General features: G+C 53.2%; 10 protein-coding genes across 10 annotated transcripts; 4 read left to right on the top strand and 6 right to left on the bottom strand.

The window, feature by feature from the left end:
• The first annotated feature begins 1099 nt into the window (after nucleotides 1–1099).
• Nucleotides 1100–4470, top strand: BKA58DRAFT_147686 (uncharacterized protein). The gene is made up of 4 exons (XM_046164716.1): nucleotides 1100–1419; nucleotides 1844–2054; nucleotides 2453–2659; nucleotides 2734–4470. The coding sequence occupies exons 1-4, from the start codon at nucleotides 1407–1409 to the stop codon at nucleotides 4226–4228; spliced, it is 1926 nt and encodes a 641-aa protein (XP_046026108.1). The 5' UTR covers nucleotides 1100–1406; the 3' UTR covers nucleotides 4229–4470.
• Nucleotides 4471–5677: 1207 nt separating this feature from the next.
• BKA58DRAFT_147678 (signal recognition particle receptor beta subunit-domain-containing protein) lies at nucleotides 5678–6893 on the top strand. The gene is made up of 3 exons (XM_046164715.1): nucleotides 5678–6011; nucleotides 6061–6838; nucleotides 6884–6893. The coding sequence occupies exons 1-2, from the start codon at nucleotides 5808–5810 to the stop codon at nucleotides 6742–6744; spliced, it is 888 nt and encodes a 295-aa protein (XP_046026107.1). The 5' UTR covers nucleotides 5678–5807; the 3' UTR covers nucleotides 6745–6838; nucleotides 6884–6893.
• Nucleotides 6894–8716: 1823 nt separating this feature from the next.
• BKA58DRAFT_438630 (uncharacterized protein) lies at nucleotides 8717–9049 on the bottom strand (the record flags this gene model as incomplete). Its single annotated transcript, XM_046173604.1, has 1 exon — nucleotides 8717–9049. The coding sequence occupies one exon, from the start codon at nucleotides 9047–9049 to the stop codon at nucleotides 8717–8719; it is 333 nt and encodes a 110-aa protein (XP_046026106.1).
• On the bottom strand, nucleotides 8717–10421 carry BKA58DRAFT_456110 (uncharacterized protein). Its single transcript, XM_046174582.1, has 2 exons — nucleotides 9813–10421; nucleotides 8717–9752 (listed from the first exon to the last, which is right to left on the bottom strand). The coding sequence occupies exons 1-2, from the start codon at nucleotides 10285–10287 to the stop codon at nucleotides 9163–9165; spliced, it is 1065 nt and encodes a 354-aa protein (XP_046026105.1). The 5' UTR covers nucleotides 10288–10421; the 3' UTR covers nucleotides 8717–9162.
• Nucleotides 10422–10692: 271 nt separating this feature from the next.
• On the top strand, nucleotides 10693–12358 carry BKA58DRAFT_438628 (tryptophan synthase beta subunit-like PLP-dependent enzyme; the record flags this gene model as incomplete). Its single annotated transcript, XM_046173603.1, has 2 exons — nucleotides 10693–11664; nucleotides 11717–12358. The coding sequence occupies 2 exons, from the start codon at nucleotides 10693–10695 to the stop codon at nucleotides 12356–12358; spliced, it is 1614 nt and encodes a 537-aa protein (XP_046026104.1).
• A 78-nt stretch (nucleotides 12359–12436) lies between these two features.
• BKA58DRAFT_147638 (uncharacterized protein) lies at nucleotides 12437–13463 on the bottom strand. The gene has a single exon (XM_046164713.1). It carries the CDS (start codon nucleotides 13123–13125, stop codon nucleotides 12610–12612), a length of 516 nt encoding a protein of 171 aa, XP_046026103.1. The 5' UTR covers nucleotides 13126–13463; the 3' UTR covers nucleotides 12437–12609.
• Nucleotides 13464–14276: 813 nt separating this feature from the next.
• BKA58DRAFT_147652 (uncharacterized protein) lies at nucleotides 14277–15329 on the top strand. Its single transcript, XM_046164714.1, has one exon. The coding sequence runs from the start codon at nucleotides 14486–14488 to the stop codon at nucleotides 15218–15220; it is 735 nt and encodes a 244-aa protein (XP_046026102.1). The 5' UTR covers nucleotides 14277–14485; the 3' UTR covers nucleotides 15221–15329.
• Nucleotides 15330–17923: 2594 nt separating this feature from the next.
• On the bottom strand, nucleotides 17924–18772 carry BKA58DRAFT_147591 (uncharacterized protein). Its single transcript, XM_046164712.1, has 3 exons — nucleotides 18648–18772; nucleotides 18536–18595; nucleotides 17924–18467 (listed from the first exon to the last, which is right to left on the bottom strand). Exons 1-3 carry the CDS (start codon nucleotides 18682–18684, stop codon nucleotides 18247–18249), a joined length of 318 nt encoding a protein of 105 aa, XP_046026101.1. The 5' UTR covers nucleotides 18685–18772; the 3' UTR covers nucleotides 17924–18246.
• Nucleotides 18773–20661: 1889 nt separating this feature from the next.
• On the bottom strand, nucleotides 20662–22630 carry BKA58DRAFT_147555 (uncharacterized protein). The gene is made up of 2 exons (XM_046164711.1): nucleotides 21068–22630; nucleotides 20662–21008 (listed from the first exon to the last, which is right to left on the bottom strand). Exons 1-2 carry the CDS (start codon nucleotides 22249–22251, stop codon nucleotides 20768–20770), a joined length of 1425 nt encoding a protein of 474 aa, XP_046026100.1. The 5' UTR covers nucleotides 22252–22630; the 3' UTR covers nucleotides 20662–20767.
• Nucleotides 22631–25330: 2700 nt separating this feature from the next.
• Nucleotides 25331–26220, bottom strand: BKA58DRAFT_147332 (cyclophilin-like domain-containing protein). The gene is made up of 5 exons (XM_046164710.1): nucleotides 26027–26220; nucleotides 25798–25938; nucleotides 25725–25741; nucleotides 25578–25663; nucleotides 25331–25521 (listed from the first exon to the last, which is right to left on the bottom strand). The coding sequence occupies exons 1-5, from the start codon at nucleotides 26117–26119 to the stop codon at nucleotides 25343–25345; spliced, it is 516 nt and encodes a 171-aa protein (XP_046026099.1). The 5' UTR covers nucleotides 26120–26220; the 3' UTR covers nucleotides 25331–25342.
• Nucleotides 26221–26265: the final 45 nt, after the last annotated feature.

Raw genomic sequence — 26265 nt, 5'->3', positions numbered from 1 at the left:
AACAGTCTACTCCAGGTCATTGTTCTGAGACCATAAGCCGGTACACTACCAGCCTCACAGATCACGGGGGTTTTGAACCCTGGCAACCTTGTGCAACGGTCTGAGAGCAAGAGGCCAAATTTTAATAGAGGGCACGGTGCATATATGCTTCGGCCCCTTCACCATACGGACCCTTGGTATACCAAACCTGGCTCACATCTGTCACAATACGTCAACGGCGCTACCAGTGTCGATTCTGGTCTCTGTCACAACATCTCATTGCAGTGCATGCAGCACATTGTTCCCATTGAGCAAGTCCTTCAAGCTGGTGTGCGTGTAGATCGCCCAGTGTCCGACAACGGGTCAGCATCCTCGTCGAAGCCGCCACGATCGAATATCAGTCGACGCCACATCATTTGATTTGGAAGACTGCAGCAGAACCCTGTAAGCTCCACCCCCGTTGCGTTCTCTTCCTCGGTTGATATTGCGAGACTGACAGGTCGCAGGAAAGCGACGTCAGAGAAGCGCCCACACCGCCTACGTCGCAGTTAGATATCCAGGCATCTAGCGACAAGGCCGCTATCCGTACCTGTCTGTGCTCGGGATTCCAGCTTCCAGATCTGCGTAGAGTGCGCGGGAAGAAGCAAAGCGCAGCTGCGGGCCTCTTCGCTCTGCGTAGACAAGCCGTTATATCTCCAGGGTTTAAGGTAATGCGCAGCCACAGTGGGTGACATCAACGCACACTGCATCGCACCTTTCTCGACCCCAAAACTGTCAGTCCACCCACCAACCTTCTGTCCCCACCATGACAGGCCCATTGACTAAGCTTTGCGGTAGATCTGAACGCTGAAGAATCAATTGCCCAGAGTGCAGCGCGCGCACCACAGATCCACAGTGCTGGACAATATACGCATTGCACTGTCTGCTCGCGATAGCCGCATCGCCCCTCGAACATCAGCATTAACGGAGCCTAGCCCCCCAGCGAAGCGCAGCGCAGCGGCAGCTAATCGAGGATCCCGCCCTTTTGCCGGCTAAACCCCCCCAGATTGCCTCTCAAGCGAACCAACAGCGTAATTAGACGAGTCGTCGGCCTTCACCACCATCCCCTTTCAGCGACCCTTTAACGCTTGGCCCGGCACCCCGAAGCCTAGCATCGCAATCGCTACGCGAAACGCTGACTCGCTGGCTCGCCTGATCGAATCCGCGTCTCGAGCGACGGCGCGAAGCGGTTCGGCCGCAGCGGAACTCTGTCAGCAGCCAATCCTTTCGCCACTGCCGGCGCCATCGAAGTCGACCCAGACTGTCGGAACTGCTGCGTAGAGTGGCAGAGTCAGGCGTAAGATCCAGTCTCTCGCAAGGGTTATCGTGTCTTTACAAGGCGCTGCGATAGATCTCAGCAGAAAGGCGGTACATCACTGGCTGTTGCAATGATGAACCAAGGTAAGCCAAATCCCCAAATGTCTGCAACCCATGTCCTGCGCAATACACAAACCCCCAAACCCCCAAGTCGCTCGCTCCAAGCGCTGCACATTCAGCCATAAGCTGGCGCCCTTCTCCGCATTCTTCGCAAGCCAACATTCCTCCCGTGTGCGCTCTTATATTGCACCACAACACAGTTGGTGCATCAGCCTTCTCCCCTCTGTTCACTGCACCGCACTGTGGGCCTGCATCTGTTCCTGTTCCTGTAGTGCGTTCCGCACGCTTATCCTGACACCCGATCGCGGTGTCGCTTATGCTATCACGTCCCACGCGCATCTTTCTCTCCTCTTCATCGCGCATCCGTGCACGTTGTCCGTTGTTGTCACACGTTTTGTTCAACAGCACACCGGCTGGCTTGGATTGATTGGCTGACGTGCAGGATAAGCAGTGCTGCAATCATCGCTGCCATTGGCATCGGAAAACCCTTTCACTTCGGAACAGGAATGCATCGAGCATATTGGTGCGCATGCACATCATAACTCCTACGCAGCCGTACCCGATCAGCTAAGACGCGACGGGGTCCTAGCACATACTGCGACCGGTATCCACCAGGGCTCAATTACAGGCCGTTACGGTACACATCGTCCCGACAGTGCGTAAGTAGATGCTCTCATTGGTCATTTCCTTCCCGGGCTGGCATGGTAGGCTCCGTGGTGCTGCCTAGCCTTGTGGCCCCCAGCCTGCATCCCTCGACGCCTCTCTGGCGTGGTGCAGCCCAGACTCAGGCTTCTCCTACCCCAAAACAAACACGTAGTCAATGTCCTTCATCATACTTGTCGTCGCACACGCTCCGGATGCATGGCGCACTTGGTCTTCCCAACAGGCTGGTCTGTCACATTGATCACACGACAAGCCTAGCGGTAATGCCGTACCGCCCCTGGTCTGTTTGACGACTTATACCGTGCCACCCTACTCTTGGTTACACATCGTTGTCGTTGGCATCACTTTGGTCGGATAGCTCTGTTCTGCGGGTTTGACTGACCTGTGTCTATAGCTACCAGTCGAGCGTGGCTCTTTCGGACTCAGGCTCTGGTTCCATATCCACCTCGCCTAGCTCCAACGCCTCATCAGCGCTGGCATATTCCTCGTATACTACGTTCCCTCCGACGGTGTCAAACACTTGCTCAAGTCACTATTCCGTACCAAACAGTTACTTCAGCACTACGTGTGGTTACGACGGCATGTCTTCAAGTCGACGATTGTAGGTTTTCTGTGTGGCGCACTCGTGCGTGTAGAACCCGAGGCGATGCATGACAGCTGACAGCTACGCGATAGAAACGATGCCTCTTTGTCGGCAATGTTACCTCCGGCGAGATCACCAGGACTAGGCCATTCTGTGTCACCATCTATGAGTTCGTCGGCAAGGGACAATTATACGACAGGGACGCCTAGCGTGCATAGATATCCCAACACCTTGTCCCCTCGAGCTGACCTTTCCCGGTACAACTCACAACCTGACACTCCTAGGAGTGTGCTTGCCACTACTATGCCCTTGACGTACAACGGTGCTTACCACGCCAGCACATTTGCGACGCCCTCAGGCTCACCCGAGACGCCGCCTTTCAACGCACAGGAGACATGGGGCAACATCACCTGCGAAGGCTCGACCGTGACGCCCAATATCGACGCCAAGATTGAGAAGGGCTTCTTTTGTTCCGGTGATCGGGTATGGACATGCTACCGAAGGAACTATTTTGCGGTCAACGTGTCGTTCCAGCTTACGCCCTGGATCGCAAACGCCCGAATGTACCTCGAGCAGACAGGTAAACCAGCAGAACAGATACAGTCCATGGCAGTATCTCTTGCAGCCGCTGTGGATGGCTCTACAGGCAAGACGATCGAGCTGATCCAGCACACACCTAAGCGCGACAAAGGGCCGCAGCTTGCGATGAAGAAGGAACTACTGGCCCCAACGCCGCCGGGAAAGAGCCATGATCATGTTGGATATGGGCTGAGTAACTTCCATCAGACCTCAACTGTGGCGGGTCCTCAGCTACCTTTGCAGAGCGAAACCGATTCGTCCCAGCAATATTCCCCGACTAGCCATGCCAGTAGCAACTACCAGCACTCATTCGAACGCATACAGTTCAAGTCCGCAACAGCAAACAATGGCAAGCGTCGCGCTCAACAACAGTACTACCACTTGATTATCGAGTTGTGGGCGAACGTGCAAAGCCCACGAGAGTCTGAGCCTCGTTGGGTCAAGATCGCAGCTCGGCTTTCGTCCCCGGTCGTTGTCCGTGGCAGGTCACCCAGCCACTACCAGAACGAAGGCCCACACAATGCTGGCACCCCAAGAGGCGCGCCTGGCTCTGGCCTCGGTGGAGGTGGTCATCATGGGCTGGGGTCTAGTGGTCAACCATCGTACTCGGCCTGGAGGAACGGTATGTCGGGCGGTGGTGCGACTGGAATGGGCAGTAGCATGTACCGTGGTAACACGTACTCGCTAGACCCGAGTCCCGTCGGCAGCCATTCGGTCAGCTCAGCAAGTTCTCTGAGCGGGGGCCCAGTTGAGGGCGTTAGTGGCGAACAGCACATGGTCGAAGACGACGACGCGAAGATGATGGATGCGCCTCAGGACTATTCTTATTATCCTGCGTCCATCTACGAGAGTATCCCCGCTAAGCTTGAAAGCACGCTACCGCCACCCGACCGCAGGATCAAGGACGAGTATCCTACTGCTGGCTGGCACATCGGAGGCTGTGGAAGATTCCAAGGCATGGAGAGCAGTCGCGGATACTATCCCGACGTACAAGCCCACACGTATTGACAAGCATCCAGTAGACTGCTGTCATAGCTTGTATGAACCATGTTGGCGGGCTCAACATGGATTGAGGCTCGCTCCCTTCTTGAGCGGAAACCTGCCTCACTGAACTTCGTACAGGCAGTCGGGAAGCTCTTACTAACAACGGATACTTCTGGGTGCTTCGCGATGAGATCTTGGTTTTGGGGCGGCCTTGTTATTGTTACTGTACTTGATCCCTTGCAAACACGAACACCGATGAGCCCCAGCCCCAGCCCCAGCACCACTCCCCGAACGAACGACGCCCAAAATACCGCAGCTCAGACAAGGTTAGGACGGCACACGAAGAGGTGTATCATACATCGCGCAAGAAAGGCTACATCGCAGGTTTCGAGCATGTTGGCGGCAGTGCCACGTCCAGTGTTGGCCCGCTTTCAGAGAACCTGTGTTCAATGCCTGTACCCTAAGATCTGAGCCGACCGTACTTTCCCTTCTTGTTTACGCTGGCATATGATGCCTCAACTGCTGGTCGGGTTGACCTTGCTACCTGTCTTGGTCTGTCATCACAAAGCATACTTACTTCTGCCTCCTTCTGGCGGTTCCTCCAGTATCATTGCTTGTATGACGTGGAGGGACCAACTTCCTTACACATCGTTCCCATGCTGTTGTGTCTTTCTCTGTTTTATTTCTGTTTTACGATGGTGTTCTTTGCGCATTACGAGACGTGCAGATGGTGCAGGGTTGAGGGCACATTCTACGAGTTATGAGTACGAACGCTTCTTGCATGGTGCATGGCGTATGGAGGTAAAAAGGTCGACGACCGCATCCTTCTCTTTCGTGCTGCCGCTGTGTAGCGCGCTCTGACTTATGCGCCCCAGCATCTGTCCTTGCGAGCTTAGCTGCAACGGCAAATCATGGTTGTATGAGTAATGGGTCACGACCATGGAAAGTCTTCGAGGCTCTGGATCAGCAAGATCGAGGACGTATACAAGGAAAATGCAACATCGGTTAGGACGCAGGGCTCTGCAGGGTCGCGTAGCCACTGTATGGCACGATTACGAAGGGACGGGAGATGCACGGCGCACGAGGAAGCTAATGATGGCGGCCCCTTGTCTATTGTATGATTATGTAGTGCCTTAAAAGCGTGTGATAGTTGTCGAATGCAGGCGGCCCTTTTTCGTTTATCATTGTTCGTCGCGTTTCTGGGAGTGATGTTTGGCGGGTCTGGACGCTATGGCTCGACGTGACTTTTGGCGTACGTGTTGGTTACGCGGGCGTGGTCCAGGCCAAGACGAGCGATCGGCATCACAGAACATTTGGAAAGATGTTCGCACATGCAAAGAAGAGTGAAGAAGTGCAGACGTGAGGTTCTTGTAAGCTCCTGCCGTCGGACGTGTTCCCGCGTTCCCCGCGGCTCAGGCGTCCCTTTCCTGACTCAGGGTCTGGCCGCCAAAACTTTGGTTGATGCTGAACGGTGTCACGTCATCGCTACACCCACGCGACACCCTGAAGCGTCCTGATCCCGACGCGGCTCGCATACACGCTCCATCCAGCATTTTACAGCATTGCGCATTCGGCGCTCGGTGGACAGCATTCACCGGTCCCCATGGCGTGGTACGATCAGGACAGCTGGCTCACGGCAGCTTTCTCCCCAAACCTGTCGACTATCCTCATCACTTTCCTCGTCGCGCTCAGCTTGCCCATACTCCTGCACACCATCCTCTACAAGAAGGCAGCTGCAGCCGCGCAGCTTCCCACCTTCTTGCTAGTCGGCCCGAGCGGTAGTGGTAAGACGGCCTTTACGACATTGGTAGCGTATCTCCCAACCCCATCCTCCTGAGCCGTCTAACAGTTGCCAGGCCGAGCGCAACGCTACAACCCAGACGCACACATCCACTACACCTCTTACCGTCTCCGCTCTCCTCCCCAGCCCGCACGTCCCCGCGTCTTCGCACTACCGCTCACCAGGCGACCCAGCCTTCGAGCGCTCTCGCAACTTCCTCCTCCTCGACACGCCTGGTCACGGCAAGCTGCGGCACTATGCCACCTCCCAACTTGCAGATCCCAAGAGCATTCGCGGTATAATATTCGTTGTCGACGCCGCTCAACTAGGTGACGAAGCCGGACTGAGCGAGGCAGGAGAATATCTCCACGACATCCTCCTCTCGCTACAGAAACGCTACACCAACGCTACCACAAGCAAACGGCCAAAGGACATCCCTGTCCTTGTTGCGGCAAACAAGATGGATCTTTTTACGGCGTTGCCCGCAAATCTTGTCAAGAACTCGCTCGAGAAGACAATCACCGAGGTCAGGAGTAACAGGGCGAAGGCGCTTCGCGATGCAGGTGCGGCGTTGAGCGGCGGCGAAGATGAGGTGGACGAGGAGAAGGAGTGGCTGGGTGAGGGCGGCGAGGGCGTGTTCACATTTGAGCAGATGAGAGAGAGCGGGACCAGTGTAAATGTGATTGGGGGTAATGTTCAGGCGAGCAAGGAGGGCGCTGACGTGGAGAAATGGTGGCAGTGGATTGCTGAACAGCTTTGAAGAAGCTACAGGTGGCCAGAGAGGGTAGGGTGAATTGAAGCTCGATTGAGTAGTATCGATGTATCGATACCCTCTTCGTTGAATAATGAAACTAGTAGGTCTATGTCACCTTGATCGAGGTCATGACTAACGCGTGTAGATTGTCAATTTTGCTGTTCCACTTTCGAAGTCATGAGGTTTTCGCGGCATGACTGCCTCTTCCTTCGGGACCGAAGTGATCTTACGTCTGTTATAGCCTCCGAGCGCATCAACTATGAGGGTGACACCCTTAGCACCTGATAGTGCGCGTCTTAGACCAGTGGCTCTTCTCTGTCCCATGCAGGACAAGCACTACCCAGCATTTGTTGTTTATCTCGCTGTTCAATGTCTGCCTATGTCATTGCGCAATTGTTTCAAGGCAAGCTTACAAGTAAGCCGAGTAACTGATATCACGACCAGCCGCGATGACCTCCCAAAGGTTGGGCAAGCAGTGCGGAAGCTTGCTCGTCGTGATAACTCGTGGCCAAATGACTGAAAGCAAGCGCAGGAATCGAAAGTAGGATGTTGTATAAGAAGGTTAGTGGTTTCACCCAATAGTGCTCACCATCATACCGGCGTCTCAACCTTTTATCGATACTTCTTCCATCCAGCTTCAAGACAGAAATACGAACAATAGCGAGAGCGTCGAAGGCTGCAAAGAGGGCACGAACGGCCAAGTCAGAGGTTGAAGCATGGAAGTCATCCTCTAAGACAGTACTTGGTCGCCTTACCTACCGTCTGGAGGAACTACCCGATCCTCTGATTGTTCCCGTAAGGTTCTACTTCCTGGAAAAAATTGACGACGATGATGATGATGAGGTGTTGAAGTATGCGTACAATCAGAAGCATCGAGACTCCGCAACTATTGATCGACTAATCTCAGGCAGAAACTGGTGCATCTCACATTCGACCTCACTTGTACCTTGCCAACTACATATGACAGTATGTACAAGGTACTGTTGGATGCATTTGGTGAGAAGATCAACGCTGGGAACATCGACAGCCTGCAACCCGCTATTGAAGACCTTCTGCTCGGGCTGCAAGTTCAGCGCAACTACCTCGCTACCAAATCAAAGACTAGGACAGGAAGCATCGAAACATGGCATAAACCGTTCCCGATTCGTGGGGTCGTCCAGTATGTCGAAGTTACAGTCAAGAGAAAGAGCAGGGAAAAGAATGAGAATAAGAAAGTTCAAACTATTTACAAATATTTCAAGGAGAGTGAGTCTTGTTTCTTGAGATGAACGGTGGTCTAGTAATTGACGCAGATATAGACTACAACAATGGCAAGAACATCGAGCACCAGTATCTCCCTCTCGTAGGTGATGGACGTGGCTGCTACTTCCCCTTGACAAAAGTCAAACATCCCGTGGAGACGCAGATCTTCCCAAGGACGGCTGATGTTCTAGCCCAGCCTCTTCAGATAGAGATTCATCAACTTGACCTCCTGAACCCGAACGGCCCAAAATTCATGGAGGATATGGGCGAACGTGTCTGGGCCAAGTTGACGAAGAGGCGACTATATGTTGACGTAATCCTCTCACCCACGCTCCGAAACCTTTGCTTACATGTTCACAGAACGGAACCGACCATGAACCATGCGTGCTGCTCAAAAGGTCTCAGGATAAACAGGTCAGTGAGGGCGACCCTTTGGACCTGGTGCTCTGATTGTCTCGTTTCAACGGGACTGCTGATGCTATTGATGCTGATGCAACCCGACAACATCTTTGCAACATCTTGGCTTTTCGGCAGTATCAACGATTTCCTTCGCTTTGCAGCACTTCCCTTACTTGCGCGCCTGCAAGATGCACGCCAGATCTGGTTGTCGCATCTTGGTAACGACTCTTCTTTGGATTTCTGTCCTTTCTTTTACAGTCGTCTTTGTTTACCTGGTTTTTCCTTGAGTACGTGATTTTGCCTTTGATTTTTCCTTTTAGTACGTGATTTTGCCCTTTCAATCGGCGTTCTCGCTTTGCGATACGTGGAGGCCTGTTTTGCCTTTAATCTCCGCGCATGCGCTGGTGCTGCGCTTAGCCTCTGTTTCCTGGACTTGGATTTGCGTTCTGCGTTGCTTTTCCAGGAACTCTAACCGAGTACACTCATTTGCAAGATTCTCTACTTCTTTCTCTCTCTTGCAAGTCTCCATGAACTCTGCCTCTGGGATGAGGGGGGTCTGCGACGAATACGAGCCAGTGCGTTGTACTGTCTGCTGAGCGAAACTCCTAGTAAGGAGTAGGAACAGACTGACGCTGAATCCAGTTCCGTGATTGCACAGGGACGAGGACATCGCGATTAGCGAGCACATAGATAATAAGCTCAGCCCGTGGTCGATACACAGATCGTCTCCCTGAGAGCGTTGTCGGATCACACGGCTTAGTACTAAGCACTGCGATATCTCGCTCAGGCCGCCACGTCCATGCGATCTGCTGCTTGTCTGCATGCCATTTTGATCCCATCGCCTAGAATGGTATCAACTGAGGCAAAGTACCGTAATTTGTTCTGCCAGAACTGCCATCTTTTCAGCGTGATCTTCTCTTCGCCGCCCTGGGCCTTCCACAAAGGACCGACTGGCGCTACAGAGTCCGCCCGCCCGTCGTAAAGATCGCGACCTAGAAGTGACAGCCATTGTGTGGCCGCTGGCAGCTCAATACTAGGCTGCGATGACCTGAAAGCCGCCCAGTCTTGGTCAGGCATGGTAGCAGAGCCATCGAGATGTTGCGTCACTTCATTGAGACTGAGTTCGTGTTCTAAGGCACCAACGATCGGATGGCATGCCATGCCACGAAAGTCCACATTTTTTTGTGGCAGCGCACCTCGAATATGGTGGCAGGTAAGAAGCGCGGCGAAGGTGTTGATGTTCTTGTAAAGGTCTCTGACAGCAAGAACGACATCACCACTGACAATACGTCCCGTCATCGATTCAGATGTCCTCAACGTTGCATCTGTGCGAGCTTCAGAGGTCATGAACTGCAAGCTATAACACTTTGGACCTGGACCGAAGATTGTCAGCTTCTGAGACTTTTCAGCATGAGGGATGTTTATATCCACACCTTGTAAATGACCCATGAGCTCATGACCGAAGCCAGGTAAGTCCAAAAAGCTGCTGGTGCCCTGAACCGGCTCATCTGTATCATACGGATACTCTGGTAAAGCGTATGACAACTTCGCAAGCTCTACCACCAAGTCGGCTAATATCCTCAGTTCTGCTTCCGGCCATGTCTCGCCACAATGACAAATGGCGCCCCAGAGTATGCTCGCGTCACGAGGTGTATACGAAGAGCATTCGGCTGAAGTCAGTGAACCAAGTATATCTGCTGCTGCTCTGGGAGTGATTCGATGAGTGAGCATATCTTGAAAAGTGCACAGTATGCGTCCTTTTGTTGATGTTGGGTCTATGTCGCGGATGGCCTCCTCATCGGCGCAGGATAGAGTTGGAAATAACGGGTCTCTGGAGGCTCGGTCAAGACCTGGTCGAGTGAAGCTGAGAATGGCAGACAGCTGTTCATGATTCCATCTTGCAGCCATCGAATGCTAGTGTCAGGCTACTTCGTCAAGATAAGGCAGAAGTGATGGAGTACTTGAGTGCTTACATGCTACTGTGTTGACTGTTAGTATGCTGTCGAGTTGTTGGTCCACAGATGCTACGCGTACCTACTACGTGAACACAGCTTACAGGGGTGGCGGCGTGATGGTGGCGTTGATTGAGCGCATCCGGCTAGCGTCGTGAGGATCTACTAGCGGTGGCTTGAGCGCGGCGGCTATTTGCGGGTCAGGCCATCGAGTTTGTTCTGCGCGACAACTTTGCAGCCGTATCACGACATCTTCTTCGCCTTTGCCGTGCGGGTACTCTCTTTTACTTATAATCCCGAAAACTCTCACTGTACTTACTCCAGCATCACGCACACGTCCCAGCACACAAATACTGCAATCATGTCTACCAAGACGCGCCCCGCCATCCCACCTGTGGTCATGGACAGCATAACGCAGCAGATCGGCAACACGCCTCTCGTACGCCTAAACAAGATCCCACAATCTCTGGGCATCCGTGCCACCGTATACGTAAAGATCGAAGCCTTCAACGCCGGCGGCAGTGTCAAGGACCGCATCGCGCTTCGCATGATCGAAGCCGCCGAGAAGTCTGGTCGCATAAAGCCCGGCGACACACTCATTGAGCCTACGTCTGGTAACACGGGCATTGGGCTGGCTTTAGTGGGTGCGGTGAAGGGATACAGAACCATCATCACACTTCCAGAGAAGATGAGTCCCGAGAAGGTGGCGGTTCTTAAGGCGCTCGGAGCCGAGATCATTCGTACCCCAACGAGTGCGGCATGGGATAGCCCCGAAAGTCACATCGGCGTTGCGAGGAGATTAGTCAAGGAAATTCCGAATGCGCACATTCTCGATCAATACTCGAACCCCGACAACCCGCTCGCGCACGAGTGCGGCACAGCCGAGGAGGTGTGGACACAGACTGACGGCAAGATCACTTGTCTTGTTGCTGGTGCGGGAACTGGAGGCACCATCACAGGTCTAGCGCGCGGTCTGAGGAAGCACAAGCAGGATGTCAAGATTGTCGCTGCCGACCCACACGGCAGTATACTCGCACTCCCTGCGACCCTGAACGACGAACGTGTGAACGAGGGCTACAAGGTTGAGGGAATCGGATACGACTTCATCCCTGACGTCCTGGAACAGAAGATTGTGGACAAGTGGTATAAGACGGACGATCGGACATCGTTCCTGTACGCGCGCCGGCTGATCTCTGAGGAGGGCATTCTTTGCGGTGGTTCGTCTGGTAGTGCGATGGCTGCCATGGTTGAAGCCGCGAAAGACATGGACCTCACCGAAGATGATGTTGTTGTCGTCATCCTCCCCGACAGCATTAGAAGCTACCTCAGCAAGGTTCGTCATCTTTTGTCCTATGCTACTGCTCTGCCATACTAACTTATCATAGTTCGTCGACGACGACTGGCTTGCAGCAAACGACCTTCTCCCTCCTACGCCCCCTCTAACACCTAACACAAACGGCGCACAGCTTCGCCGTCTCTCCACCACCAAGCAGGCCGACGCTTTCCACGGCGCTACCATCGCTTCCCTACGACTCAAGCCCGTTACCACCGTTCCCTCAAACTCGCCCTGCAGCGAAGCCATCGAAACAATGCGTGAGAAGGGTTTCGACCAACTCCCTGTTAGCACATACTCATCTTCCGGCAAGGCGCGTCTCGTCGGTCTAGTGACCCTCGGCAACTTACTCTCCTACATCGCAGCCGGCCGTGCCACACCAAAGTCGCCCGTCGAAGAGGTCATGTTCGATTTCCGCAAACTGAACGAAGTCGTCAAGGACCTCGGCCGTCTTTCGCTTGACGGCGACAACGCGAAGAACACACAGAAGGGTGGCAAGAAGGGACGAAGGGAGTTTGTTGAGATTACCAAGGAGACCAGCTTGAGCGATCTGAACAAGTTCTTCGAGTGGAACAGCGCAGCTGTTGTCACCGAGCGCATAGATGGCGAGCCAAAGGCCGTGGCTGTTGTCACAAAGGTTGACTTGCTATCCTGGATGGTCAGACAGGGAAACACTAATGGGCGCTCGAACTAGATGGAGTAAAGATGATGAAACAGGATGTATATGAAGAAATGGTTGAACACGAGGCACGCATATCAAATCTTTAGCGAAAGAAGAGTTAGCGATATCCATACTGGACCGGTAGCAACGGAGTTATAGGCATGGTACAACTCAACTTAGATGGCATTCGTCTGGTACGTCAGGATAGAAGTGCGAGACCTCAACGTCTATAAACAGCAGCTATGAAAGACTGCAAAGTCATACTCTTCTCGTTCATCATGAGCCTACGCTATCCCCATCATAATCTCCCTCAACCTGCCCGCCGCCGCACCATCCAGAAACTCCATACTCTTCTTGATGCCCACTTTCCCGCTTCCCAATTCTTCCATCTCCAATATCCACAGCAAATCATTCTCCACCATCTGCCCCTCCGTCGCACCTTTCGCCTGCATCATGAAGCTGATTCGCAGCATGGCCTTCATCTTGACCGGATCGACAATGATGTCTGTGACATTTGATTTCCAAGATTCAAGTCTAGGAAGCATAGATCGTAGATGGGAGAAGAAGTCGTCGAGAGAATGTGTGCCTTGGAGAGGCGGGGTGAGAGAGACGGCGTAGTTGTGGCCCCAGGAGTGTTCGAAAGAAGGGGCACAGTAGGTACGCAGAAGATTGAAGTTCATGCGTTCTGGAAAAGTGGTGTCGAGGGCTTGGGCTTTGATGAAATCGAGCGCTGTGTCTCGGAGGATTGTGTAGGTGGGCAAGGCAGATTTTGCCGGGTCTTCTGCTGTGTGGTTGCTCATGTTGATGTTGCCGGTTTATTATTTTCAAGAGGTGAAGATGTGCGATTGGAACTCGTGGGATGGACGGAAGATACGAATGTGGCTTGCTTTCATTGAATGCGGAGAATTACCAGTGCTACATGGTACATGCGGATCCCCACGGTACGCCACGGGATATGGTTTAATTGTCCCGAAAAACGGGGAAGCTGCATACAGTAAGTTTATACTACTGTTTGAAGTTGGTGCATGTGCCGAAGACATGGAATACGCTTGTTTTGTCTCCAGGAAAAGGTTGGTCGCGGAGAGAGCAAGGCACTATTGCGGGTGCTCCCGTTGCTCCACTATGTCCGTCCAATCAGCTGAATGACGACCGTGACGTCGAAGTAACAGTTGGAGACAACTAATGTTCACGACCTAGCTGGTAAAGTATCGCGCAACTACGATACCACCGAATCGAACGTAGAACAGACGCGGTGGCGGGAGGGTCGTGTCGCCGAGCGATCAGATGCACGAATTACTTTCTGTTGGGAATGTTTGCGTGTTGGCCCTGTTCGATATCAAAAACACAAAGTGCTAAGAAGACATGAGATGGATGGATCTGAGTTGAGATGCGATATACTGAAGAGCTGGTCATTGGGGGAGCTGAGGGACTAACTTACTTACAACGTCAAACGCCACAGCCAGTGCCCTGCCTATTGGGGCAGAGGGCCATATCACCTTTTACTTTTCAAAACCGCCCCATAGACCTGTGCTATCATTGCTGCACGCTTGTTGTGTTTGCAGACTAGAAACTACTTGGCCGACATTTCTTGTCACTTCTGCCCTGATCACCTATCCGCTGCACATAGAGCCATGCGCTATGCGTACTGAAGTCGCCATGTGCTCGTGTCTGATGGATAGACACAAAGGCGGTTCTCAGTACTACAGGTGTATAGCCGGCAACTATTTTGAGACGTCGGAGTAAAACGACTGGCGATTGGGGTCGAGGAATCTTCCATCGAAGCATTATCGGGACATGGAGGAACTCCGAAGTATCTATACTGATTGTGTACGTGGTCTCGGATCGAACGCGATGAGGGTGAGGTAGGTTCAAACGAAGGCCAGGCTATCGATGCCAGCGAGTGTGGCAATTTTGTGTGAGGGACGGTCGGTATTCATGCGCGCTTCGAATGATAAGTCGGTCCTAGGCTGTTAGCTTGTTAGGTTTTCCGGTCTGTTTCTGAGTGAAGGCAAGTCATGAAGAGTGCACTCTTGCACGATCCAACCACTGTGACGTGAGTGCAGGGAAAGCCAAGCAGTGCATTGTTGCAGTCTTTCCCCATTGCTGTAAAAGGAGAACTGACGCATGGCGGAACTGTCGGAAGCCCCGATCTGATGGACGATGCCCGTGCGTTGCGAGAGTGGTGCATTCGACGTATGCGTCACGTCACTGAGAGAGGATCGGCGGTGGGTAAACCTTGTTGAAGACGCGTCGTTCACATGGCTGAGGGTTGTTACGCCAGAGAAGGTGCTTCGAGATGTCGTTGGGATCTGTAGACTGAGAAGGGCGTGTCCACCTGGGCAGCCAGCGGGAGCCAGTGTCTTAGTACGCGGAAGGCACGCCCCGGACGCCCTCGGTTCGGTCCGGTGTTTAAGTTCCAGACAGCCTGTGTTTGGCGCACCCTTTACGCATCTTACCATGAGAGCAGAGTGCTTCACTGCACCGTCGTGCAAAATTGCGAAGCTCACTCTGGGTCCATGGTCATCTGCGTGCACATGTGCAGCTGCAACGCCTGACCGCCGCTACTTCCTGCACGCCCATCATTCCCACTTCGGCTCCAAGCCTGGGTATCCGTCTGCGACTCAGGGAAATCTAACAAGCCCAAGGGTTCGGTACCTTCGCATGAGTTTGTTATTCGCCGTTCATCTCCGGACTTCGCATCTTTGCGACACTGAGCAAGGAAACTGCCGAGCGGAAAGAGCATCAGTGCAGTCCTTCCCATCTGCCGCAGAAAGCGCGCCTCAGTGCGGTGCATGTGAGCTTCGAGCCTTCCAGTTTTTCTCAGACGTGTATGGTGTAAAATTCTGCCTGCGACCACCTGCAGTGTGCTCTTGCCTCGGTAGGCTGTGTCGCTAGTCATGACCGGATGTATCGCCAGCGCGGCGCTTCGTGCGGCTATTGTCTAATTCGGCGTTCGAAATCTGCTACAAGCATGTATTGGGGTCGCGTAGATTGGTGTTCCGAATCTCGTCGATTTTGCGGTTTGGCGAAGCGTTCGCAGAGGCGCGTAGGGAATAGTGGCACAGTTCAGTGGTACAGATCAGAAGCGGTACACACTGCGTAGTTGTGCCACAATGGTGCTGCTGCTTGCACACACATTAGCACTATGTGTTGGATCCGATATTCGGGTTGGTGGAGATGCGAGCAGAAGCCACTCGTTCGCGCTGCCGAGCTGAGTAGAACGCGGCAGTTCGTGCTAGAGAGGACTCGAGCATGATGGTAGTATCGCTTCGTTCCAGTCGATTCTTTGCAAGCCAAATCCACCATACCTAGCTTTATTGCACCAAGTCAGCCAGACTCTGTGGCTGACAAAACCCCAAGCAAAGGCGTTGCCCTCGTTGTATCGCGACAGGGAGACTGTAGAAGCTGATTTGTCGATACCAGCTGCTCGGGAGGCACTTAGATACACGAAAGGCCTTCCCTCATGCGGAGCGTTAAAACGAACAGTCTTTCGTGCCGCAATCGAGATTGTCGAGGGTGTCCGCCTGATCCTCGTATCCGGGGTCTGTAGGAGACTCGATTCGATCGTAGAGGCGTGAGAACACTGGGTAAGGGCGTAAGCTATGTCTTCAGACAATCTTCCGCGTCACGTCGGTCCTGTTGCGTCAATGTATTGCTTTGTTACGGTCGCCGCAGCGCATTTCATACGCAGAGTCTCCGCACGTCTGCACCGGTGTGGAGGAAGGTTTCGAAGGCGGGACGGGAGTGGGATATGCGTCATTACGCGATGCGTTGGAAAAGCGTGTATGCCACAGTCCGGTCCTTAAGGAGTGAGTGAAGGCGAGCCATTTATTGTGTTTGAGGAATAATTCCGGAGGTCCGATAAGCAGAGAAGACTCGAGAAGAGATTGTAAGAGGATTGTCATTCGAAGAATGTACAACAAATAATTTGGCCAGTTGGTATCATTGCTCGATGCGATTTCATGAGACTGATGAAGACAAGATTCAGTGGCCTTCCGGCAGTGCGAGATTGTTGCACCGGCGGAACACGGCACTTCCGGGATCTGCACCAGTGCTCTCGCATGGAGTGAACGTATTTGGCAGGTCACTAGTTGCAACCCTCACCTACTGATGTGCCTCAAATACTTGAACCTTTGGCTAATGACCTCGGAGGCAGTATCTAATGCTGCTGGTGATGTTGCTGATGCTGCTGGTTATGTTGCTGATGACTGGGCCTTGGGAGAATGTCTCATTATCTATTAGCATGAGTTCTGCACTGGCCCTACACACAAACGTGGACCGGCAAATCTCCTGAACCAGAGGCTGCTGGAAGAGGCCCTAAACTTGCACCGTTGCATTATTAGCCTTCATATTAATCGCATGTGTATCGTGGGCGAAAGATCCAGGCGGCATTCAACTCACCACGTAGTCTTAGAAGTGACAGGATGAGTGCGGCTTTCTTGCTCTCTTCCGAGTGGGCGTGGGGTCCGCAAGTGAGATATCTGGTGCTTCCATCAAAACGGCGCATGGCCCATGATTTGTCAATATGCTGACCGGCCTGTTCAAGAATCAGTACCGACTGGCGTTCTCTTTGCCACGATCCGCGGAGGTCTCGCACACCCTAGTGATACAACACTGTGAAAAGCGACTGGCCCGTGTCCCCTAACCACACACTTCCTGCCTCTAGTGTAGCCACGAAATCTACACTCTGAGCACCTGGCCTAGCCTTGCTCGTGGACTGTTTCCACTACAAGAAGAATTCCCTCTGACATGTGGAACACCTTCATTATGCATTGATGAAGTTTTCAATGTTGAGGCGCATGTCAATCCCTCATCGTAGCGAAACTCGGCGAATGTGGTTCAAAAGCGTGGCGGAGTCCCCGATCCCTGGCTCCTGTGAACCCACACCTAAGCTGTCACAAGTATCGCGCATACATGAGATGCATGTGCGACGTGGCTTTTCGGATGAACTGATCCTTCAGCTGCAGAATCCTCTGGATGCAAGCGTCAGGCGTGGCCCGCAGGTTCGGCGGGCATCATGCATCGGATCGAGACCTGAACATGGAGTATTGGGCCGCACGTGTTCAAACTCTTATGGCCTCATGGGTTTTGGGTTGCTAAGGAGGCTACAATGCTTGCAGAACTTCTCTCTCGGGTTACCTCCCAGGCCATGCCACGAAAATACGGCCACGTATGATGCAGCGGATAGTCTTAGATTATATCTGCATAGCATCTCTGCCGCTCACCGGAGTCTAAGTAGCCTGGGCATTAGGCTGTCAAATGCATTTACGTTCTGATGCGTGCATTCGAGTCGAGAAGGGTGGGGCTGCACTGGCAGCTAGTCGGGATGAACGAACTCGCCTGCGGGGAGCAGGTGCCGGGCGCCTACACATCGTCTTTGGTAGTACTGATCAATGATGTTCCCTACCTTATCTGATCTGCGGTCAGGTGTTCGCGGTGTAGCAGTGGAGACGTGACTCTCCATTACCTAGGTAGGAGTTGGCAAGACGAGATCCAGAAGTTTCAGCCGACACCACGCGGCTTGCTGTCAGTGCCGATGATACATCTTGAGTATATGGACCGACGGAGAAATAACAATGCGAGTAAGCTTGTATTGTTTAGGACGCTTCATGATGAAGCGACGTCAGTTCAACAAGCGCGCTAGGGTTTAGTGTACCACCAACGAGCAGTGGCGGAAGCGACGACAGTACAATTTCATGTGTTCATGTTTGTAATAACATGAAAACGATTTTGTAATCAGAAAGACACACAACATAAATGACAAAGCCGCCGCCCTCCATGATCCTTCCATATTCATATCACAACACTCTTTCCCGACCCTTTTCTACCGTGATTAAAGGAGCGATTGAGGCTTGACAGGTCCACCAAGAGAGATCGAGTACGCAGCGGATGCTTCTCGATAGTAGAAACAGTGATTTAAGCTACCCAGCGTTCACAACTGAGTCCTGTCGACTTCCAATGGTTCGATAGTGGCTTGCCGGCGGCGGTGACTGACTTGGGTTCGTAGTCCCAGTCAGAGTTCGCAGCGCGATTTCGGCGGCGTCTTCTTTCGCATTGGGAAGATAATTGATGTCGTACCAGTACCTCGCCTGGAAGTTGGAACCATGGATGGTGACCATGGTTGACCAGGCTGTTCGGCCTCCTAGCATGAACATTAGCCAGTAACAGGCGAATTTGCATTGACGAAGCAATATGCTAGGTTCGACTTACCACGGCGATCAGAAAGATCCGTGTAGGTTGGTTCCTGTAACCCTCTCGCAAGGCAATGATCTGGAAAGCGCATCAGTGTGCATTAGATCAAGGACTGGGACGAACAGCCTACCTCGAAGGCGCTGCGTCCACGGATCCCCATCGGCCATGATAAGTATATTTTGGTATAGATGCGGAATGACTGAGGGTAGCAGACAAGAGGTAAGTTGCAAGGGATAGAGATCGATGGCTAAGAAAGGGTTGAGAATGGCTCGATACGACAAGCCTAGCAGCGCTTTGAAGGGCGCAGCTACTTATAACATGTGAGAGTGACGCGAAGCCTCACTTACAGACGGAAGAAGCAGACAGTTGCGGCAGTGAGTGACAGGATATGCAAGAATCCGTCTCGTCGGTCATGCTCTTCTTGCAAGTGACATGCGCGTATGCTGTTAGAAGCCGTCGCGAAGTCAGTCTTTGTGGCCAATAAAGAGTTTCCCACATCCGAGCCATTGGGCTGGACGAACGCACTCCAGAGCGGGCCGATCGGGCATGCAAGAATCCCAAGCATGGTCTAGGCCATGTACAGCCTACTATTGTCTGCGGAGAGTTGGGGACAGTCTGTCGGCAAGCTGCTCGGAGGCGGTACGGATGAGATGCTTGTCAGCACCCGCACTGGGGAAAGCTGCATGAACAATATGCAATTGGAACCTGAGGCTGCGGCGTGAGGGTGCTTTGCAACTTCAGCCCAAGAGCACGTTCGCGTACCCACATGGCTGCAAAACATGTGGCTAGTGTGGAGTGCCAGGTCATTATGCAGACACTCTGCAGTAGTGCTCTAAAGGACCCTGCCTAATTTTCGCTGTGGCGGCAATGATATCATACCGAGAGATGTGGTTCGGCAAAGAATACTTCGAAGACATCAAACGATATTAAGCAATTTTCGTCAATTATGAGGCGGTTGATTCATTTCAGTAGTGCTGTTGACGACAGGAGCGGATGGTCGTTGGACTTGGACACCCACACTTGGTCCAAGATTCCACAAAGCGGCGAAGGAATCAGAACAACATATGGTGAGGCAGGCGGGTTCCTGCTTATTGTTTGACCTTCGTTACGGGATATGAAGCCGCAGCCCGAGAATGATGAACAGACAGACTGTCGTGAAGCGAAAGCCAACCCACGCATTTCCGGTGCCGCAAATGCATGGCTAGGAATATGTGGTCGCTACAATCTTAATGAGGAAGGAGTCCTGATTGGCTAGTTTGAGTACTTTTCGTTGAGCGCAGTTACGATGTTCTTGCTACGACACAGCAGATCCAACAATAAAACTATCTTTGATATACTTTGCTCACCGTGATTGACTATCAGCTGAGTAATCGTGAAAAGCACCGCAATCTGTCTTGAGACTTGAGGGGCGATGAGGCGGAGGGTCGCACGAATAGCGTTGGGCTGATGTCGTGGTCGAAGATGCTAGAAGGCTGCAGAAAGGTGCGGATTCAAGGCTGAGCATGGTGGATAATGCGATGTGGCGATGTCTTCCCGGCAGTCGATTGTGAGAAGAGCTTAGCCATGTACTACGCGTGTGCTTGAAGTCGTATCACCTGTCAACTGTCAAATCCAAGCTCTCGGGATCGTACGCCCAGGAATGAACTGGTCTTCCAAAATAGCCTAACACGTAAGCAAACATCAATCTACGGGAAACAAGCAGTCGAATGAACGCTGTGTGGGCACAAGACCGGACGGCTTTACTTGAATGTTGAAGCGTGCCGCGTTGTACCCACGGCGTTGAGGGAAATATGATACTCTCACGTGTGGCAGAGTGCGAACCAATTGTATAGAGCAAAATTAGCTCAGGTCATTATTCGTTCCAAAGTGTGGTATCGTAACTTCGATCCCAGTATGTATCGATCCAAGAATGATAACATGGCGATTCGTAAACCAAAACGGGCGGTGCTATGTGCATGTGCTGAACATCCATGCCGGCTGGTATCCTGTGCAATGAGAAAAGGCTCAACAAATGCAGCAAACAAACAACGCTATGCATGCTGCAAACCAAAAGATGGCGCAGATGCCAAACACCTAGGAGTAAAAAGAGAACATGACCACCAGCAATGCTAAGACTGCGCCTGCCTGCAGGTAGCCATCCCAACAGAATGTTTCTGACAGGTTGGTGGTACAAGATGCGAGAACAGGCTGCAGCTTCCCGATACTGATTGAACGTATACTAACACAAACTAGAGCTAAAGAAAGCAGACACTAAACGGACGTCGGCAAACGACGTACCGCTAAAGGGTGTTTCTTGGGTATGTTGCCATCCTGGTGTTTTCGGCTGAACATCTCATCGATGAGGCGTTTGGGGCCAATGTATTCCAAGTTGGCCATTTTGAATGACGGATTTCTGAGAAGCGGGATGTGCATCTGTGTGCTCTGTTTGGAATGGAAGCGTCGCTTGATGCAGTCATCCACAAGAGCCATGAGGCCTGTCGCCATGACAACACTGTTCGTTGGGTTAATTGACTGTTACTTTGCACGGCTTGTGCTGCCGAAAGAACTTACTCGGAAATGTCTGAGTCTGAGCGCAGGATCTTGTCATCGGTAACGCGCATATAACAGGGTGGTATCCAGCCACCACGGGCAGCCTCCTCGTGCGCCTCTTCGTGCGTCAACCGTACGGGGCAAATGTGCGCAAGCGGCTCTTTGTCGTTGTCATCGCGGACGAGGTAATATGAGACAGACTCCTGCTGGTCCCGCCCTTCCTTCTTGACGATGCGCTTCCAGGAGTAGTCGTTGCCCCAGTATTCAAAGGCATACTTCTTGTATGACTTGGCACCGCGGCGCTTGACGTCGAGATGTGCGTAATTCGAGAACTCGAGCTTGATGGTATTGGTCGGTATTAACGCGCGGCCCTTTGAGTATCCCACCGCCTTGGGACGTGACTCGGAGCGCGTAACATTGTCGTCGGCGTCGTCATGAAGACTGCCCTGCATGGAGTCATAGCCGGAGTCGGCCCGCTTCAGACCTGCTGATGTTGAGGGGCGAGAGTCGGACTTGACCAGACTAGCGAGGGCTGTGCTTGCGCGTTGCAGGACTGGCCGCATCTCTGTGGCTGGCTTCTGGTACTTGCGCGTCGAGTGGCAGACCTCGCGGCCTGACTCTCTGCAGTATCTGCGGAGCGAGAACTGGCGTGTGCGAAGGTCCTGCATGCGGAGATGGAAGAGAGTGTAGCTTTGTTTCCGGTGTCCTCGTTCCTCGACCTGTGTATCCACTCTCAGGTTCATGTTGCCGTCTATAGTCGAGTCGTCGTGGCGTATGGATAGGCGCTTGGACGTAGGGAAGAGCTCCCCAAAGTCGCGGGGGGTGGTAGGGATGGCATCGCAAGCTAGTGGCTCGTGTCGGTATGTGGGCACGTCGTAGTCGGGCATGTCATCGAGCTCATCGGCAAGGTCTTCTTCTGATGTCGAGGCATATGTGTCGACGGAGGAGCGGGGCGGCAGCTGTGGATAGCGGTCGACTTTGTGTTGGGGCACAAAGTAGTCTCGTTCCCGGGCGCGTCCCTGTACGCGGGCGTGGCTTGTTTCGCTGTGCATGAGCGACGGTCTGCGGTCGCTGTACTCGGTCGGCGCTGTGTCGTACGAACGGTCGCTGGTGTCGCTGCGAGCCGACACGGTGCTGTTGTCGCTGCGGCCAGAAGCGGTGCTGTTACTCGACTGGTGCTGTCGCCAGTGTGGGTTGGGCGCCATGATGTAACGTGATGTCTTGCAGTGATGGACAATGGGGTATTAATGATGTGGGATGGATGGAGTATTGGCTGAACATGCAGAAGCCGATACGTGGGTGGGGATGGCACGACAATGCCATGCAAAGCAAACAAGCGTATAAGTAGAAGCGTGAGGGTCAAGCGCACGAGTGAAGCAGGCGGCGCAGTGATCTGAGACAGCTCACGAAAGGGTGACCCGGGGCAGGGCGGAGACCAGGGCCGACGGGGATTAATACACGCAGCAGATTTCGAGCAGCAGCGCAGCGCGAATCGAGGCGCAGCGCATGGCGTGGGAGAGACGAAATAGGCTGCCTGGACGCTGCGAGCTGTCTCGCGGGGTTCTCGACGCCGGTTGATCCCTCGCAGAGTCCTCGATCACGGCCCACGGACATGGCTGCATAGTGCTGCAACCCACAAAACGCCCTTGGCTTCATCCAGCAAATCGCCGGCACCGCTGGCCACCTGACTTGCTCGCATCGAGCGATTTGGACATGGCTGGGCGAATCACTGCCAGCTGCTGACCCTCCCCCAGCACCACACCGTTGCCTCGCCAAACGCTCATGGCAGCCCTTACACCGTCACCAAACAGAGCTCTTCACCTGCTGCACTCTGTGCCATGCAGCGCTGTAATCCAGTGCTCACTCAGCGGGCGCGGAGAGGACGCAAATTTAGCCTCGCACGACACCGCTTGATCGGCTGCCCTGCCAGGCATCCCATGTTGGACAGGCTCACCCGATGCTGACTTTTGGTTCCTCGTCGGCACCGGGCGCCTACGGGACGCTCCCTGCTCCCTCCCTGGTGATCATCCCACGTGTATCGCGAGGCCGACGGACTTCTAGACGGCCTCCTAGACGGGCTCTCCCGGTCTTCGTCAGATGATAGTGGGAAGATTTTGCTGCCTACCCGGCTGCGGCGACGTCATGTGCGCCAGCTAGTACCTAGGCCGTACGCTGCACATCGGAACTGCACGTCCATGCGCATGGGACAGATGCCCATGTCTCATCGGGTCCTGTGCTGCAATGGCTGATTCACCCCTCAATTGCGGGCTTACCACAAGGCTGCGCTGGCAAGGACCAGCCTCTACGCAGCCCGGGAGCTAGCCCTCTCCACCGTTTTCCCAGGGACCAGAATGCCCACGGCTGATGAGCATGATCATCAAGAAGATCACCCTGCGCGAAAGACGACTGTTGGTTGTGACAGAAGCAAAGAGGAAGGAGCTAATAGTCCTGCACGCTAAGCTCCTCAACCTGGGCAATACCACCGAAACGTGTCATCGCTGCATACATTGCTGCCTACCGATAACTATGTTTGCACTCGACGTAGTAACGAGGGGAAGACTTGCTTGCGTCATTCTACATCTTCTGCTCCTGGAGAAAAGAAATGCTTCACTACAGATGGTGTACAGCCAATCAGAACGAGCTACGTGTTGAGCTCGCACACCAGCCACGACAACAACAGCGCAGAGCCTTTCAATCGTCACGACCGATCAATTTGAAACCCCGTCGTCCGATAGTAGTTGAGATGAAAGAGCTGAGCCCATCGAAATGCCAGTGCTGCTTTCCCATGCGTTCCTTCCACGCCAATGGTTCTGCATAGCTTTTCCCCACTTCGTCCATCCACTCATATCTCCATTTTCGCTGGGAAGTCGGCTACGGCTATCTATCAATTGCATCCAAGGCTTCTAGACGTCGTTGGGTCCGTCCTGTGCAGATGCTGACCGAGGATCCCTCCGATGGTGCCATCATGGAGGGCAGTGATTGCTGCATACTGACCAAACAGTTGGCGACGATTAGCCCGCACATACCCTTAGGCTCGACCACTAAGCAGGCTTCCTTGTTACTCGATGCGATAGACTCATAGTCCTCCCCACACTTTGCCTTACAGGGCAATTGTACGTCAGTGAGGCGATGCCCTCACCACTTCCACGGCCTGTTGAACCGAGCTCTTTTGGATGCATGCCATGCGAACGCTCTAGGCACCTACGATGCCCATGAGAAACTTGGAGGACTCTGAGCGAGGCTGCCAGCTGCGAAATTGCAGCTCCAGCTAAGCCTCAACAGGCTCTCTGCGGCCCTGCCTCCAGGCTCGTCGAGTACTTATTGGGTGGCTGTAGATGAGGCGGCATACTACAGTCCTCAAAATCAGCCTCAGTTGACTCAAATGCTGCCCCTCATGTTTGCCTGTATGCGTGTGCGTTCAGTGCGTCGTGGTTCTATGCACTGATCAGCCGAACCACCACGCTGCATTTATGGGGCTAGCCTTGTTATCACGCCAATAAATTGCTACTGGCTCGTCTTAGTCTACCGTCATGATGAATACGCTGGACGACGTTGAAGAAGCTGAAAGCATGAACAGGCGCTCGTCAGAAGCGAGTGAGAATCTCCATCTTCCTTCCCTCATACTTGTGTTCTGTCTACCGACCCTATACACAAAACCGAGCTCGTGATCTCTAACGTGGTAAATGAATCAGCAAACACGACCAATTAATGCTAAAGATAGCATGGCATGACACATGTAATCCACCTACGAACCGATACCCAACGCTGACGGGCTTCTCGAATTTCGAGAGCAAGATCACCTTGTGTCCTACAGCGGCAACTCTAAATGATGCTACCATTGCAAGATTGTCCCAATCATCACATTCCAGACATCAGTTTCATCGCATTCCACAGTTCGAGCATCTACCACCATCACAACGCTCAGACCAGTCTCGAACCACGGGGGGGGCAATAGCATGATCGGTTATTCCCATATAGCGAGATTGACGCCACTTGCCGAACTTTACATAGTTAGCGCGAGTAATGCTTCGAATCACGACTACACAGTATCAAATGGTAAATCAAAACTGTTGGGAAGTGCACATTGATCATTGTCATTTCCTAGTGATAAATAGCACTACGACAGACCAAAGATGCTCACTGCGCTCCTTCTACCAAGCTTTGCTGTGGGTCGTGAATCATGGCGTCATGAGCCCATCAATGCATGGTGGGCTTGATCGGTGGCCAGTATCCTGCCGCCTCTGCCCACGCCCGTTTGTGCATCTCATCTAATTCTCTCTCTGTTTCCAGATCGATCTACAATTGACCGCAGTCCGCAATGGTGACGGTCTGCTTAGTAGTGCCGTTTTGGGAGCCGACCTTCTCAATGGCCTGGACGACCTCAAGGCCCTCGACGACCTGGCCGAAAACGACGTGCTTTCCGTCCAACCAGGAGGTCTTGACGGTGCAGATGAAGAACTGGGAGCCGTTGGTACCTGCGCGTTCAATTAGTCGTAGATCCTCAAGACACGGAGCAGTGTTTTGGACGAACCAGGTCCAGCGTTAGCCATGGAGAGGATACCAGGACCAGTGTGCCTCAGGTTGAAGTTCTCATCCTCGAACTTCTCGCCATAGATGCTACAGTGAAGATACGAAGTCAGTGTATGGCTCACATGCATTCCATACGACCATAGCTTACCTCTCACCTCCTGTGCCCTGCGCTATGTCAGCCATGTGTGCTCGCTAGAAGAAGGGTCGTGCGTTTGACGTACGTTGCCGCGGGTGAAGTCACCACCCTGGAGCATGAACTGGGGGATGACGCGGTGGAAGCTGGAGCCCTTGTAGTGGAGGGGCTTGCCGCTCTTGCCAGTGCCCTTCTCGCCGGTGCAGAGAGCGCGGAAGTTCTCAGCGGTCTGTCGGTTATAGTCAGCGACTGCCTCATCTTGTTGGGGTCTCGCGGGGAAAGAGGCCTGACGAAGACTCTGCTAGCGGGGTACTCACCTTGGGGACCTGATCGGCGAAGAGCTCCATGACGATCCTGCCGGCGGGCTTTTTGTCAATGGTGCAGTCGAAGAAAACCTTGGGGTTGGACATGGTGATGGATTTGGGCTGAATGTGTTATGAAGAGGGTGTGGTGGTGGAGTGTTGCCGATGGAAAGGACGAGGGGCAGCTTTAAAAGATGAGAGAGGAGGGGCATAGCTCTTTCCGTAGAGCACAGCACAAGGGTGGGGCCCGAGGC

This window comes from Alternaria rosae (assembly GCF_020736505.1).
Source record: "Alternaria rosae strain MPI-PUGE-AT-0040 chromosome Unknown BKA58scaffold_4, whole genome shotgun sequence".
In the NCBI taxonomy this organism is placed as follows: domain Eukaryota; kingdom Fungi; phylum Ascomycota; class Dothideomycetes; order Pleosporales; family Pleosporaceae; genus Alternaria; species Alternaria rosae.
Note: the sequence above shows the minus strand (reverse complement) of the source record. Positions and strands in the feature narration are given on the sequence as shown.

What these genes read in the sequence shown, in the direction of transcription:
- BKA58DRAFT_147678 (XM_046164715.1), top strand. Translation starts at nt 5,808, where the DNA reads ATGGCGTGGTACGATCAGGACAGCTGGCTCACGGCAGCTTTCTCCCCA. An exon ending in AGACGGCCTTTACGACATTG is followed by an intron (nt 6,012 to 6,060) that starts GTAGCGTATCTC and finishes AACAGTTGCCAG; the next exon opens with GCCGAGCGCAACGCTACAAC.
- BKA58DRAFT_147638 (XM_046164713.1), bottom strand. Translation starts at nt 13,125, where the DNA reads ATGAGCAACCACACAGCAGAAGACCCGGCAAAATCTGCCTTGCCCACC.
- BKA58DRAFT_147686 (XM_046164716.1), top strand. An exon ending in ACACATCGTCCCGACAGTGC is followed by an intron (nt 2,055 to 2,452) that starts GTAAGTAGATGC and finishes CTGTGTCTATAG; the next exon opens with CTACCAGTCGAGCGTGGCTC. An exon ending in ATGTCTTCAAGTCGACGATT is followed by an intron (nt 2,660 to 2,733) that starts GTAGGTTTTCTG and finishes GCTACGCGATAG; the next exon opens with AAACGATGCCTCTTTGTCGG.
- BKA58DRAFT_147591 (XM_046164712.1), bottom strand. Translation starts at nt 18,684, where the DNA reads ATGGCCGATGGGGATCCGTGGACGCAGCGCCTTCGAG. An exon ending in GTGGACGCAGCGCCTTCGAG is followed by an intron (nt 18,596 to 18,647) that starts GTAGGCTGTTCG and finishes TGCGCTTTCCAG; the next exon opens with ATCATTGCCTTGCGAGAGGG. An exon ending in GGATCTTTCTGATCGCCGTG is followed by an intron (nt 18,468 to 18,535) that starts GTAAGTCGAACC and finishes TGTTCATGCTAG; the next exon opens with GAGGCCGAACAGCCTGGTCA.
- BKA58DRAFT_456110 (XM_046174582.1), bottom strand. Translation starts at nt 10,287, where the DNA reads ATGGCTGCAAGATGGAATCATGAACAGCTGTCTGCCATTCTCAGCTTC. An exon ending in GCTCATGGGTCATTTACAAG is followed by an intron (nt 9,753 to 9,812) that starts GTGTGGATATAA and finishes TCTTCGGTCCAG; the next exon opens with GTCCAAAGTGTTATAGCTTG.
- BKA58DRAFT_147652 (XM_046164714.1), top strand. Translation starts at nt 14,486, where the DNA reads ATGCCCGTGCGTTGCGAGAGTGGTGCATTCGACGTATGCGTCACGTCA.
- BKA58DRAFT_147555 (XM_046164711.1), bottom strand. Translation starts at nt 22,251, where the DNA reads ATGGCGCCCAACCCACACTGGCGACAGCACCAGTCGAGTAACAGCACC. An exon ending in TCAGACTCAGACATTTCCGA is followed by an intron (nt 21,009 to 21,067) that starts GTAAGTTCTTTC and finishes CCCAACGAACAG; the next exon opens with TGTTGTCATGGCGACAGGCC.
- BKA58DRAFT_147332 (XM_046164710.1), bottom strand. Translation starts at nt 26,119, where the DNA reads ATGTCCAACCCCAAGGTTTTCTTCGACTGCACCATTGACAAAAAGCCC. An exon ending in TCGCCGATCAGGTCCCCAAG is followed by an intron (nt 25,939 to 26,026) that starts GTGAGTACCCCG and finishes TATAACCGACAG; the next exon opens with ACCGCTGAGAACTTCCGCGC. An exon ending in CATGGCTAACGCTGGACCTG is followed by an intron (nt 25,522 to 25,577) that starts GTTCGTCCAAAA and finishes TTGAACGCGCAG; the next exon opens with GTACCAACGGCTCCCAGTTC.